The sequence below is a fragment of the Anser brachyrhynchus genome (genome assembly GCF_964034855.1).
Source record: "Anser brachyrhynchus genome assembly, chromosome: 24".
NCBI lineage: Eukaryota > Metazoa > Chordata > Aves > Anseriformes > Anatidae > Anser > Anser brachyrhynchus.
In genome coordinates this window covers 4,494,675-4,514,626 of record NC_137717.1, presented here as the reverse complement: position 1 = coordinate 4,514,626, position 19,952 = coordinate 4,494,675, and the positions used below count along the sequence as shown (strand labels likewise).

Below are 19,952 nucleotides of genomic sequence, written 5' to 3'. Positions count from 1 at the left end.
ATTATTTCATTTCCAGTAGTGGAAAGCAAGTGTAAATGAGACAACGCTTGAAGGGAGCTCATACAACAGCTTCCCAGAGATGAATCCACATCCTGCATCTCCCAGCCAGGCTGCCAAGCTCAAATAAAGCAGGGCCAATGCCACAATCCCAAAGGAAAGTCCCGTGCCGAGTGAGCAGCATCCTCTGTCCTGCTCTGAACAGAGGCACCGCTGCAGTTCCACCTCCAAGGTCTGAAAAACTCTCCCATGCTGGGAAAACGCAGCCCTGCTCCGCACCGAACCGGCGGCGCTCGAGGCGGCTCTCTGCGGCTGCCGCAGGTCATCAAGATACAGTTCCAATTAATAGCCCAGCCGCTCAAAGCCTGGCCCAAATGACATTTGTAATTTAAATGCAAATGAGGATTTAGTGCAAATGCAACAGAAAGGGGCGCTGGAGCCTGTAACTCTCATGCCGCTTAATGAGGCTTTGGGTTTTGGGGTGTTCATCGCTTCTGGCACGGCACCTCGGGAAGCGCTGGGACGGGAGCGCGCGGGGCTGGAGCAGAGCATCCGTGGGACCTTGGCCAGGGAAGGGGAAGCTCGTGAGGGTCAAAATGCTCATGCGAGGAACCAGAGGGCAGGCGGGAGGGGGAGCCCGGTCCCCCGCATCCAGGACCGTTGGAAAATGAGCCCCATCCCCGGCTCCAGCAATTTCACTGCCCAGAGGAGAGGCGGCGGTGCCAGCCGCGCTTCCACGCGGCCCCTGCTCACGTGCACCTCACGGAGAGTTTCAGGGAACACATTTGCAATCCTAGAAGACATTCGCTGCTGCAGAGAACATTCCTCTTTTTTTAATCAGTCCACAAAATAATGAACCCTAATGTAACGCGCTTGATTCTTACACGTGTGATTAATTACGCAGCCGCCTGTTTCTTTGTCTGCACCACGGGTCTAGCCTGACTTCATAATTGCATTATTATGCATAAGGAAATGACTAAGTCTGCCTGTCGTGGCGAGGACACGGAGATATCTTCCACCACCCTTTCTGCAGAGGAGCCTGGGACGTGTTGAGGCTCTCGGGCCTGAAGAGATGCTTCTTGACTTGTGATTTATCATTTAAAAAGCAAAAAACAACCCGCCATGAATAATTACCAGGGCTTTTTTTTTTTTTTCCCCCCTCCCCTCCTCTCAGTTACGAACCCTGCTCCACTCGTGCCTTCGTGCCAAAGCTAAAAGCAGCTGAGCCCTGTGTGAGCAGCACAGACCCAATGCACTCCAGTGCCCAGCCCCGTTATACTGGGATGTACTGGGATGTACTGCCCACACTCCTGCTCAGCGCTGCCCTGACCGAGTGCGGTGGGACCAGGCGGGATGGATGCCCAGCCCTCTCATTCGGCTGCAGACTCATCCTTTAGGTCTGACGATGTTCCACAGGGCAGTTTAATTAGCAAGCTCCCAGAGCCCAGGGAAAAAAGGCTTCCATTGTGAGCGCTATTTGATGGGAGGATTTGGCGACGTAGGTGTTGGGTGGGGGGGTCATAATTAGGGTTAGGGTTTGGAGAGAGAGAAAGCGCAGAGCCCCGGTGTGCGTGGGGATGCGTAAAGGCTGCCAAAGGACGCTCAGGTCTCCCAAAAGGACGCCAGCAGGAAACTTTGCAATAATTAAAGCTCATTTCCTTTTCAAGGCAGGAAAAGGAGGCCAAGAAATCAACTCAGCAGCCCCCAGGCTGCCTTGAAGACAGACGCGCCTCCCTGCCGGGGGTCCCTGGGGAGCGCTGCACAGGTAGCTGCTCTGCAGCCGAGAACGCAGCCAGAACAACAACAGAACAACCATCGCTCAGCGAGCGCAGCGAGACCACAGAGCCTCACAACGCTCATCCTCCGCAGGTGCTAAAAGCCCCAGATCCACGCTGCGATAGTATTTTTCCTGTAAACCAAACACTTCTTGCACACTCCGAACCGTAGCGCACGAGGACCGGGAGCAGGGGATTTGTGCAAGCCGGTGGCGGTGAGGATCAGGCAGGGGGAGCTGGGGGCTCTGGGGGGGTTGGTGCCTGGCGAAGGCAGCACCGAGCTCCTTCTGGCCCCAGCTCTCGAGCAGTGCCGGGAGCGCCGACCGCAGCCGTTCGGCCATCCGGAGCCGTTTGCCATGCTGAGCCACAGGGAAGGTGACAAGAGCCACCCCTCAGCAGTGCAGAAAGCCCCAGCCGTGCACTAAGCCCTGCACCCCACAGCTGTTGTGGGGATGGGGCAGGGCTTGTCCCCCCCACGCCCCACCACAGGGCCCAAATTCCTCCTCTTTATCCCCAAAATGCCCCCGCCTCCCCCCCACCAACCTGACGGTGCCGAGCCACGTTAATGAGACGTTTCCCTTTCCTCGGTTGTTTTCCTTCCCACCCGTCCTCAGGGGCTCCATCCTTCCCCAAATTTGGAGCAACTTCCCCCTGAAGCGTCACTCCGGCTCCCAAGACAACGCGAGCTGATTCATCAAGGCAGATAATTTTAATCTCCATTGTTTGTGTGATTGATCTCCCCAGCCACGTTTTCCCCTCTTTCTTGAAAAGCTGCCTCGCTCTGCAGAGCTCCAGCAGGCTCCTCACCCGCGAGGGGATGGTTTCTGCTCCCAGAAGCGGGGCAGGTGGGTGCTGGGGTGCTGGGGTTGTGTTCCCAACCAGCTGCACCAGCTCCGGGCTGGGGATGAGGCTGGGGGAGATGTGCGGGATGGTGCCATGCTGCAAAAACTGGCCCGAAATGGGGGGTCGGGGCTCAGCAACGGGCTGAGCTCAAGCCCTTACCTTTATTTCTTCCTAAAGATGTTTTCCACGGAGTTTTGAACGAGCCATCACCTTTACAGAGGCCCTACCCTCTTCAGGAGGCACTCACACCACCCAAGAACTGCCCCAAACCCCCCCACCTCAAACCCGGACCCCAAACCCAGCCCCGCCGGCCATTTAATCCCTCCGCATCCAAGCCAGCCCCAACCCCACCAGGGCTGGAGATGCGGCGGAGCGAGCAGCCGCTCCTGCAGCCCCTGCGGCCCAGGCAGCTTGTCAGCATCACCCCGTCCACATGCCGCCAGAGGATCCCCACGTCTCCCAGGATTAAGGCTCTCCGCACTTATTAGCTCTAAATAGGTCGGAGCGAGGCGCGTGCGGGCGCGCATCTCACCGGAGCCGCCCAAGTTCAGAGCCCTGCGTCACGGCACCGTTGGTGGGCGCTGAAAAGGGCTGCAAAGCAAAAGGGGGGGGGGAGCCGGTTTGTTTTCCCTGGAAGGGGTATAAAAATAACCACGCTGGTTTTGGAGAAACAGGCATTAACGCTGAGCTCGTCCCCAGGAATCAGGCCCCCGAGCAATTTCCCTCTCGGGTGTGGAGGAGTTGGAGTGGGGGCGAGGGTCCCAGGGAGCAGCATCAGGTTGTGGTGGGCACTTGCCCGAGGCTCAGCCCACGCTGACGGTGAATTACAGGGAACGGGCAGCGAAAGATGCTCCCCAGGTCCACATCCCAACGTCACGCTTACACGGAAAATAAAGGAGCTGTTTGGGAGCCCAGCACTGCGGCCACCAAACACAGCTTTAGTGGAGATTTTTTCTCTTTTTTTCCCCCTTTTTTTCTTTTTTTTTTTCTCCTGCTCAGCACCCCCCTCCAGCTGCATGCTTAGATCGTCCCCGAATGCATCTCAGAGCTTGTCCCGGCCGAGCCCAAAACACGCAGGAGCCGTGGAGCTGAGGCCGTCCACAGCCCAGCTCCTTGTACCCCAACTAACCGCGCGCCCGAGCCCAAATCCCCAGCTGGAGGCTCATTAAGGAACCCGCTCCCGAACTAGTTAACGAGGAACAGACACCGGCGGCTCCAGGATGCGGTCGCTGTGCCTCGACGCTCCAGCTGCGGTGGAAACGTGCTCCCGTCGGCGAGCCCGAGCTCCCTGGGGGTGCCGGGGGCAGGACGGGGCTGGCCCCCACCCCACAGCTGGCCCCCGCTGCAGGGAGGGCGACGGGGCGAGCGGGACCCCCGAGGAACCATCCCCTCCTCGCCCCGCTCCCCTGCACCCTGCCGCCCCCAGCGCCTCCTCCTGCTGCCATCCTGCGGCCGCGTCCCCACACTGCACGCGTGCACAGGCTACGGGCACGGGCAGCACCCAAGGGTGTCCCTGCACCCACGGAAAGCGTCCTGCCACCCGCACCCAGCACAGACACCAAACCTCGGCCCTGCAGCACCGCCGGGGTTGAGAGACGCGAGCCTGGCGCGAGCGCCGTGCCCATGGAGGTGCTGCCCCCCCCCCCCCCCAAAACCGAGGGGAAAGCCCAGGGTTTACCAAAACTCAGTTTATTCCAAACATTAAAAGATTACTTTTTTTTTTTCCTCTCTTCCTCGATCAACCAAAATACTTTACATTTTCTTTAAAAAAATTTGACCTAAGCCGTTGTACGACCCCCAGCCCCCCCACCCCCCTGCCCCGCACACACACCCACCGCTTCCCCCTGTCGCTACAACTTAACGCGTAAAATCTGTCCTCGGAGCCCCCCCTCTCAGTCCAGGTACCTGGAAGGCAGCACGGAAAGAAAAACCGGGGCAGGCCGGGCACAGGGAGCGAGACCAGCTGGAGCAAGAACCGGAGACGACGGGGAGAGTCCCGCTGGTTGGAGGGCCTAGGTGCATAGCTGGGTTTGGTTTCTGTCTTCTCAGCGAGGCCTTGAGAGCGAATGAGGCTCCTTCTTCACCAGACGGAGGAGAAAATCAAACAGAGAAAATTAGAAGAACCGAGTCCCCTCCGTGGCACTGGTTTTGCTGGGTTTCCCAAGGTGACGGGAGCAAAGAGCAAGAGTGGAAGAGATTGTAGAAAAGAGATGGAGGGAGGGAGGTTGGGGAACGTTTGATCCTGCTCCTGGCCTCGCTTCTTGCGGGATTTTGGCTCAGACTCAGAAGTGAAGGGTGGGAGGGAGGAGCCCACCTCCTCCAGCAGCAAGAGTCCCACTCGCAGCACCTGCTCCGCGTGCAACGGGCAGCATCCAGCTGCAGTCCCCCTCCCCAGGCTGCAACACCCACCGTGGGGCACACGAATCCATCCGGGCCAACCCTCAGCACCTCTGCGCCACTGCGAGGTGGGTGCGAGAGGGAAACAGAATGAGAGCTCCCTCCCCACGTCCCCGCCGCACGGGAATGTTTCTGCTGGACTGAGACGTCACCCGACCAAGCCCAGGGGGCTTCTGTGAGTGGCAGCAGACAAATCTGTAAGAGGAGAGACCTGGGCACAGAGGTAAAAGATGTTCAGGTGAAGGGGATGGGGGCAGCACCTGGAGACTTCGGAACCAGGGAACCTCAGGAAGCCTGATGCCCAAACCCTTCCGTGTAGTGAAGCACAAGGCACTCAGCTTTGCTGGGCCAGAAAATATTAAAAAAAAAAAAAAAAGGTGGAAAACCCATCTAGCCACAGCACTGAGACCAGTTTAGGACCAAGCTGAACTGGAGGAGCTGACAGAGCACCTGGCACCACGGGAAGACAGACACTTGCAGACAGAAAACACGAGCATCCCTGCAGATCCCTGCTCCAGCCACGCAGACACCGCCAGGACCCCTCGGGGCCCGGCTCCGGGGGCCCTCCTGCCTTCCCTGACGTGGTCTGCGAGAGAGCGGAGCTGGGAACCAGCCTCCCAAAAAGAGACCAAGGGCAGAAGGTGGGTGTGTGCGCGGGCCCCGCGATCCCACTGTGCTCCAGCCGCTTCATCAACTCTGCTCCTTGTCCTTGACCAGCAAGACAGTGTGTTGGCCTCCGCTGGACACGGCCAGGACCACGCGGTTTTCCAGCTGCTTGCCCGTCATCTGCACGGGGCTCCAGACGTCGTCCTCCTCCCCGGTGCCCAGCTGGTAGTTGGTGCCCATGCCCCAGGCAAACGCTCGTCCTGCAAGAGAGGCGAGACGAGTTTGGGTTCTGGGTGAAGTTCTGAGATCCCCAAGCAAGGGGCAACCGAAGGGTGCCAGAGAAGCAGGCAGGGGTGAGAGAAGGGAGCTGTTTTGGCCTCCCTCAAGGCAGTTTTTCAGCACACAGCCTGCTCCCAAGCCAGGTTTCCCGACCCACCCCCATCCATCAACACGCTGCCTGTTCTCACGGGATGGCAGATCCTTCCCACAGCTGCGGGCTGCACGTGTTCCAGGCAAGCCAACGCAGCGCCGGAGCACACAGAGCTCTCGCAGCAGCCGAGTTCACAGCTCGGAGAAGGGACCAGCAGGTCAGCGACCCCCTCCCGGGTCAACACTCTTCCCCAAACCTCGCCGCCAAGCGCCCACAAAAATATTTGAGCAGCTGCCGCTCGGCTCCCGCGGGCTGGGTGCTTGGCAGGGGCCGCGAGCACCGGGACCCGGCTCGAATCCTGCCCCAGCAGCACGTGATGAAGCCCCGGGGGGGTTGGGTTGGTTGGGCAGCACCCCAGGAGGGACAGACGAGGGGCGGGCAGCGCTCCGTGGGCAGGGAGTGCCTGCCACTCACCGTCACTGCTGACAGCGTAGCCGACCGACGCGCCGCACGCCACGGAAGAGATGCTGGGGAGGTCGGGGATGACGGTGGGTGTGCTCTTCTCCTCTGCCCCTTCCCCGAGGCCTAACCGGCCGTACTCGGCCCGGCCCAGGCTGTAGGCTTTACCTGGGGCACGAGAGACGCGCAGGAGGTGACTCAAAGTGGAGGGAAGGCCGCTGCAGGCAGACCTTTCCTCCCCCAGGGCTGATCCCAGAGGAGCTGGGAGCACGGCTCCTCCCTGCCACGTCCCGCAGCATGCCCCAGGTCCCAACGCGGGGCCCCCCAGCTGCACAGTGGGGGACAGGACCCTACGTGGGTTGCTGTTATCACCCCGGTCTTTGCTTCAAATCCACGCCACTTTTTCAACCGGGCTGTGCTTCTGGAAGAGCCACACAGCCCCTTCCCGGCTCACCCACGCAGACGCTGCAGCCACGCTGCCCTGAACACCAGGGACTCAGAGGGATTCAGCGTTTCCCCCGCACCCCAACACCTCCCCAGCTGGGGCGAGACCCACGGGAGCCCTGCGGTGCTCGGCACAGCTCCCGGCCCCCCCGTCCCACGGGGGCTCACCCTCCGAGTCCACGCAGACGGTGTGGTGCTGCCCGCCGGAGAACCCGAGCCAGGACTTGGTGGAGTTCTTGAAGGACGTCAAGTTCTGCGGGGAGAAGCAGGGCTCGGTGCCCTGGGTCCCTGCGGGGCAGGACGCACAAACCCCGGCACGTCAGGAACACGGGCACGGACAGCCCAGGCCAGGCGCCGGCACTGAGCCATCCGCCCGGGGCTCACCCCACTAACGGCCCAGCTCCCCCAGTCCCAGCGCTGAAGGGTATCGCATTTCTGCTCAAATCCACGGGCTGTGAGGGCTGGGACCTACACCCAGAGCTCTGCAGGGTGATCCCCCCGCTCATTTCCAGCTCCAGTCTGTCCTACACCGGGCACTGGGAGCGCGCGGTGGGTTCAAGGTGTTCCGGATCCCCACCAAAGCCACCGAGAAGGCAGGAGATCTGGAGGGCCCAAGTAAACTCACCCAGCTGGTGGTAGTTGGAGAGGCCGAACCCGTAGATGTGTCCTTCCTGCGTGACGGCAAAAGTGAAGTAAGCCCCACAGAAGGCGTCCTGGAAGCGCATCTTGCCTTTGTTGCCTCTGCCTCTGACAGGGACACGCTGCGGGACCAGCAGGCGCTCTGGGGACAAGAAACAAGGCGCGGTATGAGAACTAACGCTTTACACCCTTTGCATCTCCCCTTGGATCACCGAATTCAAGCAACTGATTTACAAACAAGCCCCCTGAGCTGCTGGGGAAGGGACAGGCTCAGCGCTGGAGCCCAAGCACGCGGCCCGCTCGCCGCAGCCACGAGCGTCCCCGACACCAAAGCCACTCACGCAGCCCTTTCCGCCCTCCTCGGTTGGCGAAGAGCTCCGGCACTCTCCCCAGCTGGCCCTGCTCGCCGCAGCCGCACGTGAACAGGTCGCCGTCCATCGTCAGCATCACCAAGTGGTCGTTCCCTGCGAGGAGACGTGGGAGGTGAGTGAGCAGCAGCCACCGTCCAGACCCTCGAGGACCCCAGCAAGACCCAGGGGTCACAGCAAAACCCCAGCCGCCCAAGCTTTCTAGAATTCGGTGGGGTTTGCTGCTTTCTGGAACACTTGAAACACCGAGATCTCTCTTCCTGATCCCATTTCCCCATTTGAAGCTCCACAGAACTTTCACTGGGATGGTTTAGAGGCACAGGTGCCCCCCAGCCTCAGCTGGGCCCTGGATGAATTCCCTGGCTGCTCTGCCAGGGAAAATCCAGAGAGGGTGAGTGCCTCAACCCCACGGGGCGACAGTTAGGGCACTAACTGTAAAGCATTTCAGACCAACCGTAAACTAACTGTACAGCTAAACTGTAAAACATGTTAATATTTCACCCAACCTGATTTAAAAACAACACTGGGGCTAGCAGAGACACGAGGTCTGCGCTCTCAGGAGCCAGAAGGGAGCAAGCAGACCCTTGTACCCAGGAAAAAGGGCACGGACCCTCTGGACCCTCACCCCCCAGCCAAGGCTGAAACAGCCTCGTCCAGCAGCCTGACCCGCGCACACCCAGGATCTGGCTCACCTGAGACAATTTTAATGACAGGTGAGCTGAGCTGGAGGAGCACAGGTACAGAGCTCGTCTTCATAGGCTCCAGCAGGCCTATCACCCCGTTGTTATCCTGGGTGAGGAGACACACACGCCCAAGTGAGTCACTGAAGCAGCCCAGCAACCCCCGGCAGAGCTTCCAGCGATTTTCTAAGAAATCGACATACCCGGAAAGAGCCCCAGACAAAAACCCTGCCGTCATCCGTCAGCGCCGCTGTGTGGCTGTCCCCCGCCGAGACCTGCACCACCTTCTCCTGCAGCTCCACCAGCCCCGGCGTGGTCTCAGACCCTTCTGCTGAGGTGTCGCGCCCGAGGGCGCCTTCGTCGTTGCAGCCAAAGGTGTAGATCTGCAGACAGAGCGAGCCGGTCGGGAAGGGACACAGAAGTCAGCAGGACGTGCGTGAAGCCAGGGGATGGAGCCCCACCAGGCCGACTCGTCCCTCTGCACCCCAAAAACTTTGAGGTCTGTGGCACAGACGCCATCCAGGAGCTGGAGCAAGGGACACCCGCAAGTTGCCACCCCGCAGCTACACGGGGGCGGAGCGGGGTCCGATCCTGACCCCGCTCCAGGATATGAGGACCTCCCCGAGCTTGCGGGGGGGGGTCGCAGCTCAGCCTCCCCCACGTCCCCACGCTGCCCCCCCTCCACCCCAGCCTGAACCGCCGCTCTCACCTTGCCCGTCTCGCTGAGGCACACGGTGTGCATCCCTCCCGCCTCCGCCTGCACGATCATCTCCGGCAGCTGCACCAAGGCTGGCTTCTTCCTCTCCATCACGCCCTCGCCCAGGCCCAGCTGGCCGACGTCCCCCTGCCCCAGCGAAAGCACCAGGCCGGGCTGCGTCCGGTGGGACGGGTGGCTGACTGCGTCGCGGGGCAGAAAGGAGGCATGGGGTGTGCTGCCGGGGTTGGGGAAGGGGGGGGGGGGAACCCTTCCGGTACGGCTGCGCAGGGAATTCGGGGGCTCCCGGGGGAGTCTTCTTACCTTTAAGCTTCTTCCTGGCAGGAGATTCGTCTTCTGGCACAGGGCTTTTCTTTGCGGTGCGTTTTCCTGGCATGGTGGTTTAGACCTAAACAAACAAAGGCGCTGTGAGGGGCTCGCCCAGCCGGGAGCTCGCCGGGGAGCCGCAGCACAGCTGTCAGGATTTTTCTCCGAAGACGATCCCCGGGCCTCCCCTCGGGTCGCTGCAGCCCCCGTCTCCTAAGGGTCTGAGGGCGGCGAGTTAGGATTCGGGCAGCGAGTTAGGATTCGGGCACCGACCCCCGCCCCACTTTGAAAACCCCGCATTTTCGGTTTCCCTGCGCGTTTCGCCCGCCGCGTGCTCCCGCTGCCGAGCCTCCTGCAACTCCGCCCCCCCCCCCCAAACCCTCCGCTTCCAAACACCCCGCGACCGTCCCAAGGGGAAGGCGGGGACCCCGAGGGCCCCCCCCCAGCCCCTTCCCCGCGGATCCCCGTTTGAATCTCCCGCCCGTCCGTCCATCCGTCCGCCCTCCCTTCCCCGCCACCCCCCTCCGGTTCCGCCGCTCCCCGGCCTTCCCCAGCCCAACACGGAGCTGGGGGGGGGGCAAAGCTACGGCCCCCGTGCGGAGCACTAGGCCCCGGCCCCCCCCCCGGTGCCCATCCCCGTCCCTTTCCCTCCCCCCCCCCCCCCGTCCCTGCCCGGTGCCCCCGGCCCCGGGGCCGCGCTCCCACCTCCGCCGCGCCGCCGCCGCCGCGCTCCCGGCCCCGAGCATGCGCGGGGACGGCCCCGGGGGGGGGACAGCGGGGGGGGACCGGCGCCCTCTGGTGGCGGCTGCGGGGGGGGCCGGGCCTGGCCCCGGCGCACCGGGCACGGGGGGAGCCCCCCGGGGCAGCTGCACCCCCCCCCGGGGAGGCTGCGGCAGTGCGGGGCGGGGGGTGAAGCGGCCGGCAGGGAGCTGGAGCCCCCCCCCCCGTGGGGTCTTTTTGGGGGGGGGGACGAGCCCCAGAGCGGGGGGATCCCCCCCGACACTGCACACAAACGGGGGGCTCCCCGCAAGCCCCTCCGCCGCCATTCTTTGCCCCGTGAACGATCGGGAACGCGGCCTCGGAGCATCCGCCTCCCCCCCCAAAAAAACCAAAGCCGCCTGCCCCAGCCCCCAGAACAATTTTCAGCCCCCTTTTAGCAAATTCTTTCCCCAAACCGAGCGGCACAACTCGCTCAGCCTCACGAGGGATGCCCCCTGAAGCTCAGTGCCCCCCACCCTTTATTTTTCCTGCAGGGAATTCCCTGCCCAGCCCGCCAGGCCCACGCCCCCCCTTTCCTTCTCCCTCACCCCTTCCTTCGCCAGCCCAAGCCCTCACCCAGCACGGGCAGCCGCCCCTCTTCTGCTCACAACGCCCCCAGCCCTGGGGACGGCACTACAGACTACTTACAGTCAGGGTTAAAGATCCCCAAGTGTTCATAGAGGTCCACCAGGAATAAAAGCAGCTCTAAGTCCTTCACTTAACAGAGGGGAAAGTCGCCTAAGTATGGTTACCCACCTCGTAACAACCCTAAAGCCAGAGGTAAAACCCCCTGCCCCCCACCCCAGAGCTTCTGGTGGCTCTAAGGGTTACAAGACTTCCCTTAGTGGTACCCGCACCAGTAATACCCAGTAGTGGTCACATTGAGCTACAACCTCCCAGTCCCAGGAGCTGAGGCTACTGGAAATGAGGGCAGGCTGAATGCCATCCAAGGGGGGGGGCAGAACCTAACTACACAAAGTGTTTACTTGGGGTTTCCTGAGCTTCGTTCAGAGAACAAACCAATGGCTAGCAGTCACACCAGAGAAAACAGCCACACGACACCATTTCAAAGTTCTTTATTCATCAGGCACAGCATCACAGGTCCCAGAACATTCACAGAAGCTGCGAACCTCCCAGATGGACACCGACCACCAGCTGTACACGACTTCCACACCATACTCCCCCTCTCCCCCAGCACCAGGCAGCCTCCCCTCACAGCCACAACAGTTCCCAACGCCTCGCTTCACTCCGCTTCTTGGGCTCCTTTTCAGGTGCAGGACCAGGAGGTGGTGCTCAGACACGTGCTCTCCCAAGCCGGTGTAGACGAGGCATGGAAACCCACCAGAGCCCCCAGCTCCTCCCCATGTTTCTCAGGGTGCAGCCCACCCAGAGGGGTTCAGCCCCCACTTCATTTCATGTGCCACCTCACGCAGCAGCTACACAACCCCCCGCAGCCTCTGGGTGCTCTGGTACAGCAGAGAACTGCTCTGGAGGTCGCTTTGGGCAGAGAACTGCAGGCCCCCAGCACAAAGCACGTGCTCCAAGAAGTTCACCACATGTAGGCACCTTCTCTCATTTCCAGCCCGCTCTGAACTCTGCAGAGGCTCGGACTGTACACCCTGCAGGAACCAAACCTTGGCCACCACCTCTGCTCAGCATTTGGGCTGGAGCTGTGCTCGGGGCATACTCACCCTCACTGGGTACGCAGACTGCTGTTGGTAGCACTCAATCACAAGCTTTCACCAGTGTCTGCAACAAAAACAAAAAAATAATCAAGAAAGCTTATTACTTGTGTTCCAAGTGGATTTTCCTACTTATAATCTGGCAGGAAGCACAATTCATTTCGCTAGTCCATCACATACATGACCAGGGGCAGTACAGCCACGTGCTCCCAGCCCTCATTAAGCAAACCACGTGCTTTCCATTCCCCTTCTCCCCAGTTAAGACCCCAGTGCTTCTGCACCCACATTACTAACACATTTTTCCCAGGGTAAAAAAAAAAAGAGTCTGCTTTGCTTTGGGACTGATTAACATGGAAGTCCGGGTGAGCACACATGGGCTGTTCTTGTTCAGATGAGGCTGAGACGACAAAATGGCTGAGCTGGGTCAGGTTTCACAAGGGCAAGAGTCTAAGCCAGGGCCTCCATGACTTTGCACAAATTCGGTTCTGCTCTTTCCCAAATTCATTTAACAATACAGCCTTCAAAAGCCAATTAAGCATCATCCACCTTCACTTCGTTAAGTTTTTCCGCTTTTTTCTAATATTCAGGAGCAGGCCTCTCGTATCAGTCCAACAAAAGCTCAGAACCTAAGGAACGCGCAAGCTAAGCTTTTGCTGTTAAACACCAGTATTGGTATTTCATTATTTCAAATCCCTGATCCATTTCAGTTTGCGTAAGCCAGTTAAAGCAAATACCTGAAACTTATTTAAAGGGGAAGCTATCGAGATGGCAAGGTAACTACACAACATTTGTGCACAATCACTCACCTTCCGAAGCAGCGCTCCGCCCACATCAAATTTTTCAAATTAGAAACTGCGAACAAAGAAAAGGCGTTAAGTAACTGCCCTCAGACTGTCCGACCTGCACCCCCCCCCCCGCGTCTCCCCCATGTCCCGAAACGAAGCCCCCCTGCGTAATTTGTTTCCTGCATGGTTTATCTCCTCTGTAACGGCCCGAGGGCTCAGAGAAGCAGTAGGAATATGCAGGCTGCAGACTCGAGGCCCGGCTCGTTCTCCAACGTTGTGGAAGGGGACTGTACGTCACAGGCCCGAGGGCCTACGCTCCCGCGCGCCACACGGACAGAGCCATGAGAGAGCTACTTCTCCGGATGTCCACGTTGGGGCCTGCCCCCCACACACCCCCTTACACACCCCCCCCCCCAAGCCTCCCCTCACCCCGTTACACCTCCCCGGTCCCCCCCCCCCCGCTCCGCAGGCGGACACTCACTCGGGGAGCAGGCAGGCCGAGGCCGGACCGAGCATCAGGAACGAACCTGAGGGAAGGGAGAGGAGGCGCTGAGGGGCGGCGCCGCCCCCTCAGCGCAGGTAGGCCGCGGTGGGCCTGGGGCTGGCTGCGAGCAGCACCACCCTTCGCAGCCCTCATAAAGGTCACCGGCTCCATCCGCCGCAGCGAGGAGAATGGGAAAAAAACAAGAAATGGGAAAATGGGAAAAAACGAAAATAGGAAAAAATAGTGAAAGAAGAAAGAAAGAGGGGAGGCCACGCTCACCTGCCACGCTCGCCGCCCGCCGCCGGGGAAAGAGGACGAAAGGCTGCGCGCGGCGGTATTTATAGAGCGCCGGGGGGCGGGGCCTGGGCGCTCATGCGCGGAGAACAAGAGGGAGGGCCGGGCGGCTCGTGTGCAAAAGGGGCGCTTTGGCGGGAAAGGGGCCGGGCGCAGCGGGGGGGGGGGGGGGGGGGGGGAGCATGCGCAGTGGGAAGGCGGGAAGGGGGCTGAGGGGGGAGATTTGAATCCTGGAATCGTTGGGGTTGGAAAAGCCCTCAGGGATCGTCTGGTGTAACCGCCCCCTACCACCACCACCACCCACTGACCTTGTCCCCAAACACCACGTCCAACCTCTCCTTGAACACCCCCAGGGACGGTGACTCCACCACCTCCCTGGGCAGCCCGTCCCAACGCCTGACCGCTCTTTCTGAGGAGAAATGTCTCCTCATTTCCAGCCTGAACGCACTAATCAGTGAGCCTTGTCTGTAAGGCCACGCAGGATGGGGTCCCAGTTGTGTCCCCAAAACAGGACGGGGGAGGGGGGCAAGATGACCTAGGCCTGGGGGGTGTAACTGTAAAGAATAGGTGAGAAAGTCCTGGTGTGCACGTGTCCTCACGTGTAAATCACTTAATTTAGCATGCACGCCTAAACTGAAATGAGATAAAGAACGAGATGGCCTGAGCATGCACAAGACCTGGGTTTAAGCAGCAAACACAGTGAGGAAGACTACCGATGGCCACCAGATTCCCCCCCAAAACCACCAGTGGGAACAATTGTGCCCGCATCAGGGACATTTACATATTTTAATGAGTTACGGGAAACTGTATGAATGTGTTGGTTATTTCTTGGAAACCTAATGGATATGCATGTTTTGACTGCATGTAACCGCTGTAGCCCAGATAACTGGGCGCACACACTGGGTGGAATGATCCCGTGTGTCTGGCACCACAATTAAAGAATGCCTGCTTTCTAAAACCCAAATTGAGCCTTAGAGAGTTTATTTGACTGACTTTTAAGGTAACAGTTCAGCCCAGAGCAGAGCAGGCTGAGGGGAGGCCTCATGGCGGCCTGCAGCTCCCTCACGAGGGGAGCGGAGGGGCAGGCGCTGAGCTCTGCTCTCTGGGGACAGCGACAGGACCCGAGGGAACGGCATGGAGCTGGGACAGGGGAGGGTCAGGCTGGGTGTGAGGGAAAGGTTCTGCACCCAGAGGTGGTCGGGCACTGGGGCAGGCTCCCCAGGGATGTGGTCATGGCTCTGGGCCTGCCGGAGCTCAAGGAGTATTTGGACAATGCTCTCAGACACATGGTCTGGTTTTGGGGTGGTGCTGTGTGGAGCCAGGAGTTGGACCCGGTGATCCCTGTGGGTCCCTTACACCTCACGATGTTCTCTGCTTCTGGGGAGCAGAGACCTTTGAACCCCCAACCTCCTCCAACAGGAGCCATTTAAAACACAACCAGAGCAGCCGTTTAAAAAAAAAATCCTAAAATACTTTTATTCAATAATTAAAATCTGTTGATGAGGAGACAGATATACAATGCAATGATTTAGTCTACAGCCGTACTGTACACGGGGAAGCTGTGAGGGACGCGCACCCCCCGCGGGCGAAGGCAGCGTCGGGCGCAGGGCCCGAGCCTTGGCATGGCGCGGAGGCAGCGCAGCGAGGCCCGGCCTGCCACGGGGCTCCCAAAAGAGCCCGAGCACCACGCTGGCAGGTCTGCGAACAAGGCGAGCCCTCCTCTTCATTCCCACAACCTGCAGGCCTGTGATACTCCCTCCATGGCTAGTGGCATCTCACACGTGGGTTAGTTCTGTGCATGATACAGCAGTGCGCCCATACCAGATTTTAAACCCAAAGTTCCGGAAGAACCAACTTGAGATTCTCAGAAGAGCAAGAGTATCTATTTTAAGGTCACTTTTTTAAACCTCTTCTCCTCCCCGCACCTTCCACCCACACAGTGAAATTATCAAGTTTCCAGTAGGTTTTGCTGTAAAAAATGAGAAAAGGCAAGTTTCACCCTGATTTGGGAGAGTAAAAAAAAACATCTGAGAGGAAGCGACGATAAAAAGAATTTACTACTACCACAGCTTCCCCAAATTAAAAAGTTTTAAAAAGGCAACAGTCATTTCCTGGTTCTGTAATTTGTTAAACAAGCCTAGATATTCTCAAGACAAGATCCATTAACATCACCGCAAGTGTGAGAGAGCAGGGAGGGAATGCTTTATACATTTGTGTTTTGCCTTTTTTTCTGTTTTTAAGTTCTTTTGATTTTTTTTTTACAAAAAAGATGCAGCATATGTTAATATCTATACAATTCCCTTCCAGGACAACAAACCGTTGGTCAGTAGTGATTCAGGACATTAAAGATATGACAGACGCGAGCAAATGCAAAAAATTACGAGTCACATGTCAGTTGTCTGCCAGGTCAGCACCTGCACAGGGTTCTCTGTACACAGCTAATATACACGCGTGCTTCCTAGCACATCCACTCTCCATTCCTCAGCTCTCCAACACCAGAGCTGCCAAGTTTTTTCCTCCTCTAGGTAAGGAGGAGGAAACGAAGGGTTTGCACCCAAAAGGAGTACGTACAGCTGAGAACCGGGCCCGTCACGACAGAAAGGGAGCTGGGGAACGAACTGCTCGTTCACACGTGCGTGGACTCCTGGCAGGGATGCTGGCGGCGGAGGAGAGGCGTATTGCTGAGCTGCGCGAGGTATAGTGTTCAGTTCCAGCCTGACGGCACTCGAGACGTGTTTGTTCCAGTGAAATGCTACATTCAGACAGGATTCCCCCTTCCCTGGCCAAAAGCCCTTTTCTGGATATGTTTTGAAGGCAAATCTTGGAAGAGGCGAGGTTCTACCCTTGCTGTATTGCCCAGGAGAGGGACGCAGAGAACTTCCAGTCCTCTTGGGTCTCTTGCTCCTTCTTGGAAGATTATGGTCGATGGTACCTAAAAGCCAAGTGGAAAAAAAAAAAACAACAAAGTGTCATCCTTGGAACTTGGGTTAAACAGCTACTGAACTGAATCATTTCTGAATTCTCAGCCCTCAGTGAAGCTGTTAACAGTTTCACCTCTGCCTTAGAAAGCATTTCTGCTCTGCAAACACTCAGCCACACAGCTTGGGGGCGGGGGGAAGAATCACTCGCGCCACGATGCACACAGGTTACTGCATGGGTCATGTCAGAGCTAACTACCAGTGTGCTTTGCGGCTGTGGCTTCTGCCGCGTGTCTCTAGCCCCAGAAAAGCTCACTGGCTGCAGCCTCACACAGGTTTCAGAAACACCCTAAACCAGCCACTGGCCATTTTGAGTTTCCAGGATCTAAGCCCCAGTTTAGGGAAGAACACCTCTTCGTGTCAGGTACCCCTCCTGTCACCCAACAACACCAAGGTGGAAAGGGATGTTAAATCTGCAAGTGCTGCACAGGTCGTTTCTCCTAAGGATTTAACGCTCTGCCTCCCGGCAGCACCCCTGCAACACAGCTCTCCCGACAGCACAGACTACGCGAGCGCTGCGGTCTCACCGTGTGAACTGTTTGCTCTCCTCGTGGACTTCCATTTCACAGCTCTTAAACTCGTTTAGCTCCTTCCGGATGGCAGCCTGCGTGAAAAGGGAGAGACCTTTATCTCCTGCTGGGGCATATGACCCTCTATCCCCCATTTTAAGTGAGCTCAGACACGGCAAGAAGGTGTTGTGGCTCCAACACTCCTGCTCGGGGCTGATTTCTATCACCTTTCAGTGGTGAAGCGAAGAGTAAGAGCAGTTTTTAAACATAACCCTGAATCCCGCAGCTCCTTTTGGCAGAGGAAGGAGCTCAGATTGCAGCAGCCACCCCGGCTTTCACAGATCCTTCGCACCAGGCAGAATTTAATCCGCCCCACCTCCTCCACACCAAGGCCGGGCAGTCCCCCCAAGTGGCCAGGGAAGATGAGAACAGGCGTCTTCCCCGCCAGCTTGCCTAAGCCTGCCTCAGCCTGTGAAAAACCGCACTCCCCCAACCACCGCCCTGTGCCTTGCACCCTTTTATACCACCCAGAAGCCGAGACAGGTCACGCTGCAGTGCAGGCAGTGCCCGTGTGGGCTCCGTGTCACTGCGGAGGGAGCAGGAACAGGGCTGGGTACAGCACACGTGGGTGAAGCACACTGGTGGTGCTTGGTGGGGTGGCAGAGGGAAAGATGCAGAGGTTAAAAAAACAGAAGAAAGAGCAATTCCTGGCTCTCAGCCTTTTGCTTGGGACACCCTGACCTAGCTCCCTGCCCCGCCTGGGAACAGGACGCTCCCTGTTACCTTGTCAGCCGGTGTAAGCTTTGTCCACGGCTTATCTGCTCGCCGGTCGTAGTCTTGAGCGTCTGTCACTTCCACATATTCGTTAAACCTCAGGATCTTCCTGGCCTGCAGCTCTGCCACCGTAGGCCTTTGGCTAAGCTGAATGCAAGAACAAAAAGTCAGTGTGTGCCTTGTCCCCAGAGCTGCTCAGGAGCTGCCATCCCAGGAGAAACCAAGCTGGGACACCAAGGTCCTGCTCACGATGCAGGCTGCAAGGGACCAGGCAAATCCTCTCACAGACGATTTACCTCTAAGGGGTCTTGTTTGGATCACGAGGCCACAAGGGCAGAACCGAGGCCACAATCCCAGGAAGAGAGAACGAGGGGCTTGGGAACAGCCACTGCAGGGTTGGCCCCACATGACACCCCTGAACCAAGCCCAGTTTCTGCTTCAGCTACAGCAGAACTCACATTTCGTATCTGCGGGCCCTTGGGAAGATATTTTCCCTAGCAATGTGTAACAGCGAGTAACCTGGGCACCACAGCTAAAAGCAGCTCTGCTCAGCTTCTCCCGAGCTGTTCCTTGGGAAATGAATTTTGGGGAGCATGGTGTGAATGCCGTGGCCACTGAAGTACTGCTGTAACAGGCCAGCACGGGCAAAACTTTCAAGTGCCAGGTGCCAAACAGATCTCACCCAGCTTGTTACACCTGATGCCAGCTCAGATCTGTCAGCGTCAAAACCGGCTGCGGTGCCAAGGGCCGGCCGTGGCTGACAGACCACATTCTGCAGTCCCCGCAGTCAGAGGGCACCGGGGACAATTACACAACAGCCCCGTGACTTCACCCGCGGCAAGGCGCCTACGACGTGCTCAGAGCCACCACCGTCCCCGACAGCTCTGCCAGATGGCAGTCACAGCACGACGGCCAGCAGTACCTTTCTGGTGAGCCTGCGTTTGATCTCTCGCTTCTCGGCTTGACGGTCAGCTTCATTTTTCGCTGCCAAGGGAAAAAAAAAAGCAATTTTTTTCCCTGTAAGCATCAAAGGTTTTGAAAAGCGCCTTCTGGACTTGAGCAGAGAAGAATGTCGAGCTTTATCAGACTGACTACGTTACCTGCACTCGCTACAGGCAGAGAGAGCAGCCCAGCTCCATCCCCTTACTCACCGAGCACTCCACTGAGTGACAGTGGTAACGTGGGCCTTAACATGGCACGCGTGAGTCATTCTCTCCAGCTGCATGTATGTTAAAGATTAATGGCCATGCTGTCAAAATACATCCAAGCCTCTTTGCAGATCGCTCTTCCCCAAAGCTATTATACTAATAGTTTAAAGAGAACAGCAGCGCAGATAAATATTTCAAATGGAAACTTCCTGAACTGACGTTTCCCCAAGATGTTTAAAACTGTTGCAGAACAAGGTATGGCCAAGAGAAACACCGCTCACTGAACAACGAGCTGCTGCTTTCTGGACTGTACAGTACGATGCTGGGATGTCTGGACCACAAATAAAAGTCCAGCCCAAACAAAAACCTGTAACAGTTCTTGCTGTGTAACTTCAGAGCAGAGTCTTAACCAGCTCACATATTTTGCTCTGGGGTTTCAGGCAGGGGACTGGTAGCGCTTCCACAATATGATGCTTTGAACTATATTGCTTGGTGCCACTGCTAAAGGCCTGATTTTATCCAGGTTCTAATGGTAACAACGTTCTGGGAAAAGTCAGCAGAACTGCTTTCCTGCAGTGATGTAACCAAAGCATCTCCATCTGCACATTTCAGGCAGACTCCGCGTATCCATGTAGTAAAATGTGAGATGGGAAACACGGCAGCTTTTATTACTTAGGACCACCAGAGGAGCATTACTCACGTTGAAGTATGTTCCTCTGCTCCAGTTCTTCTGCTGTCGGTCTCTGACTCAGTCGCCTAAAGAAAAGCAGAACACATTAGGCGCTTGTCATCTGGTCATCCATCAGCGGGGGATGAAGAACACCACTGCTTTTGTGGTCTGAGCGCTCTCAAACCTCCTCAGCGCTGCTCAGTCACCAGTGGAGATCACTGCTGCCCTGTCTGGGGCTCTCCTCCCCTCCACTCAAGCAAGCAGCTCAGC

The 19,952-nt window shown here is 58.0% G+C and overlaps 2 protein-coding genes and 1 long non-coding RNA gene across 10 annotated transcripts in view; 1 reads left to right on the top strand and 2 right to left on the bottom strand.

Annotated features, from left to right (window-relative positions):
* Nucleotides 1–4,288: 4,288 nt before the first annotated feature.
* RCC1 (regulator of chromosome condensation 1) lies at nucleotides 4,289–13,636 on the bottom strand. 3 transcript variants are annotated; one of them, XM_080566629.1, is made up of 14 exons: nucleotides 13,589–13,636; nucleotides 13,307–13,352; nucleotides 12,847–12,892; nucleotides 12,050–12,107; nucleotides 11,007–11,075; nucleotides 9,597–9,681; nucleotides 9,288–9,475; nucleotides 8,782–8,961; nucleotides 8,591–8,687; nucleotides 7,872–7,994; nucleotides 7,517–7,672; nucleotides 7,060–7,179; nucleotides 6,463–6,615; nucleotides 4,289–5,878 (listed from the first exon to the last, which is right to left on the bottom strand). In XM_080566629.1, the coding sequence occupies exons 6-14, from the start codon at nucleotides 9,667–9,669 to the stop codon at nucleotides 5,703–5,705; spliced, it is 1,266 nt and encodes a 421-aa protein (XP_080422755.1). In that variant the 5' UTR covers nucleotides 9,670–9,681; nucleotides 11,007–11,075; nucleotides 12,050–12,107; nucleotides 12,847–12,892; nucleotides 13,307–13,352; nucleotides 13,589–13,636; the 3' UTR covers nucleotides 4,289–5,702. The 3 variants fall into 3 exon arrangements, with proteins under 3 accessions (XP_080422755.1, XP_080422754.1, XP_080422756.1); XM_080566628.1 differs by lacking the exon at nucleotides 11,007–11,075; XM_080566630.1 differs by lacking the exons at nucleotides 11,007–11,075; nucleotides 12,050–12,107; nucleotides 12,847–12,892; nucleotides 13,307–13,352; nucleotides 13,589–13,636 and adding an exon at nucleotides 10,305–10,369.
* On the top strand, nucleotides 13,384–15,794 carry LOC308182295. The gene is made up of 2 exons (XR_013941743.1): nucleotides 13,384–13,643; nucleotides 14,223–15,794. It is a non-coding gene; the product is annotated as an uncharacterized lncRNA (long non-coding RNA).
* Nucleotides 15,053–19,952, bottom strand: part of PHACTR4 (phosphatase and actin regulator 4) — a 64,816-nt gene continuing 59,916 nt past the window's right edge. For all 6 annotated transcript variants that reach the window (XM_080566619.1, XM_080566616.1, XM_080566617.1 and 3 more), the window contains 5 exons: nucleotides 19,713–19,768; nucleotides 18,787–18,848; nucleotides 17,874–18,011; nucleotides 17,109–17,185; nucleotides 15,053–16,535 (listed from right to left, as the gene is read on the bottom strand). In XM_080566619.1, the coding sequence (XP_080422745.1) occupies nucleotides 16,520–16,535; nucleotides 17,109–17,185; nucleotides 17,874–18,011; nucleotides 18,787–18,848; nucleotides 19,713–19,768 (349 nt within the window). In that variant the 3' untranslated portion in view covers nucleotides 15,053–16,519. The remainder of the gene's footprint in view (nucleotides 16,536–17,108; nucleotides 17,186–17,873; nucleotides 18,012–18,786; nucleotides 18,849–19,712; nucleotides 19,769–19,952) is intronic.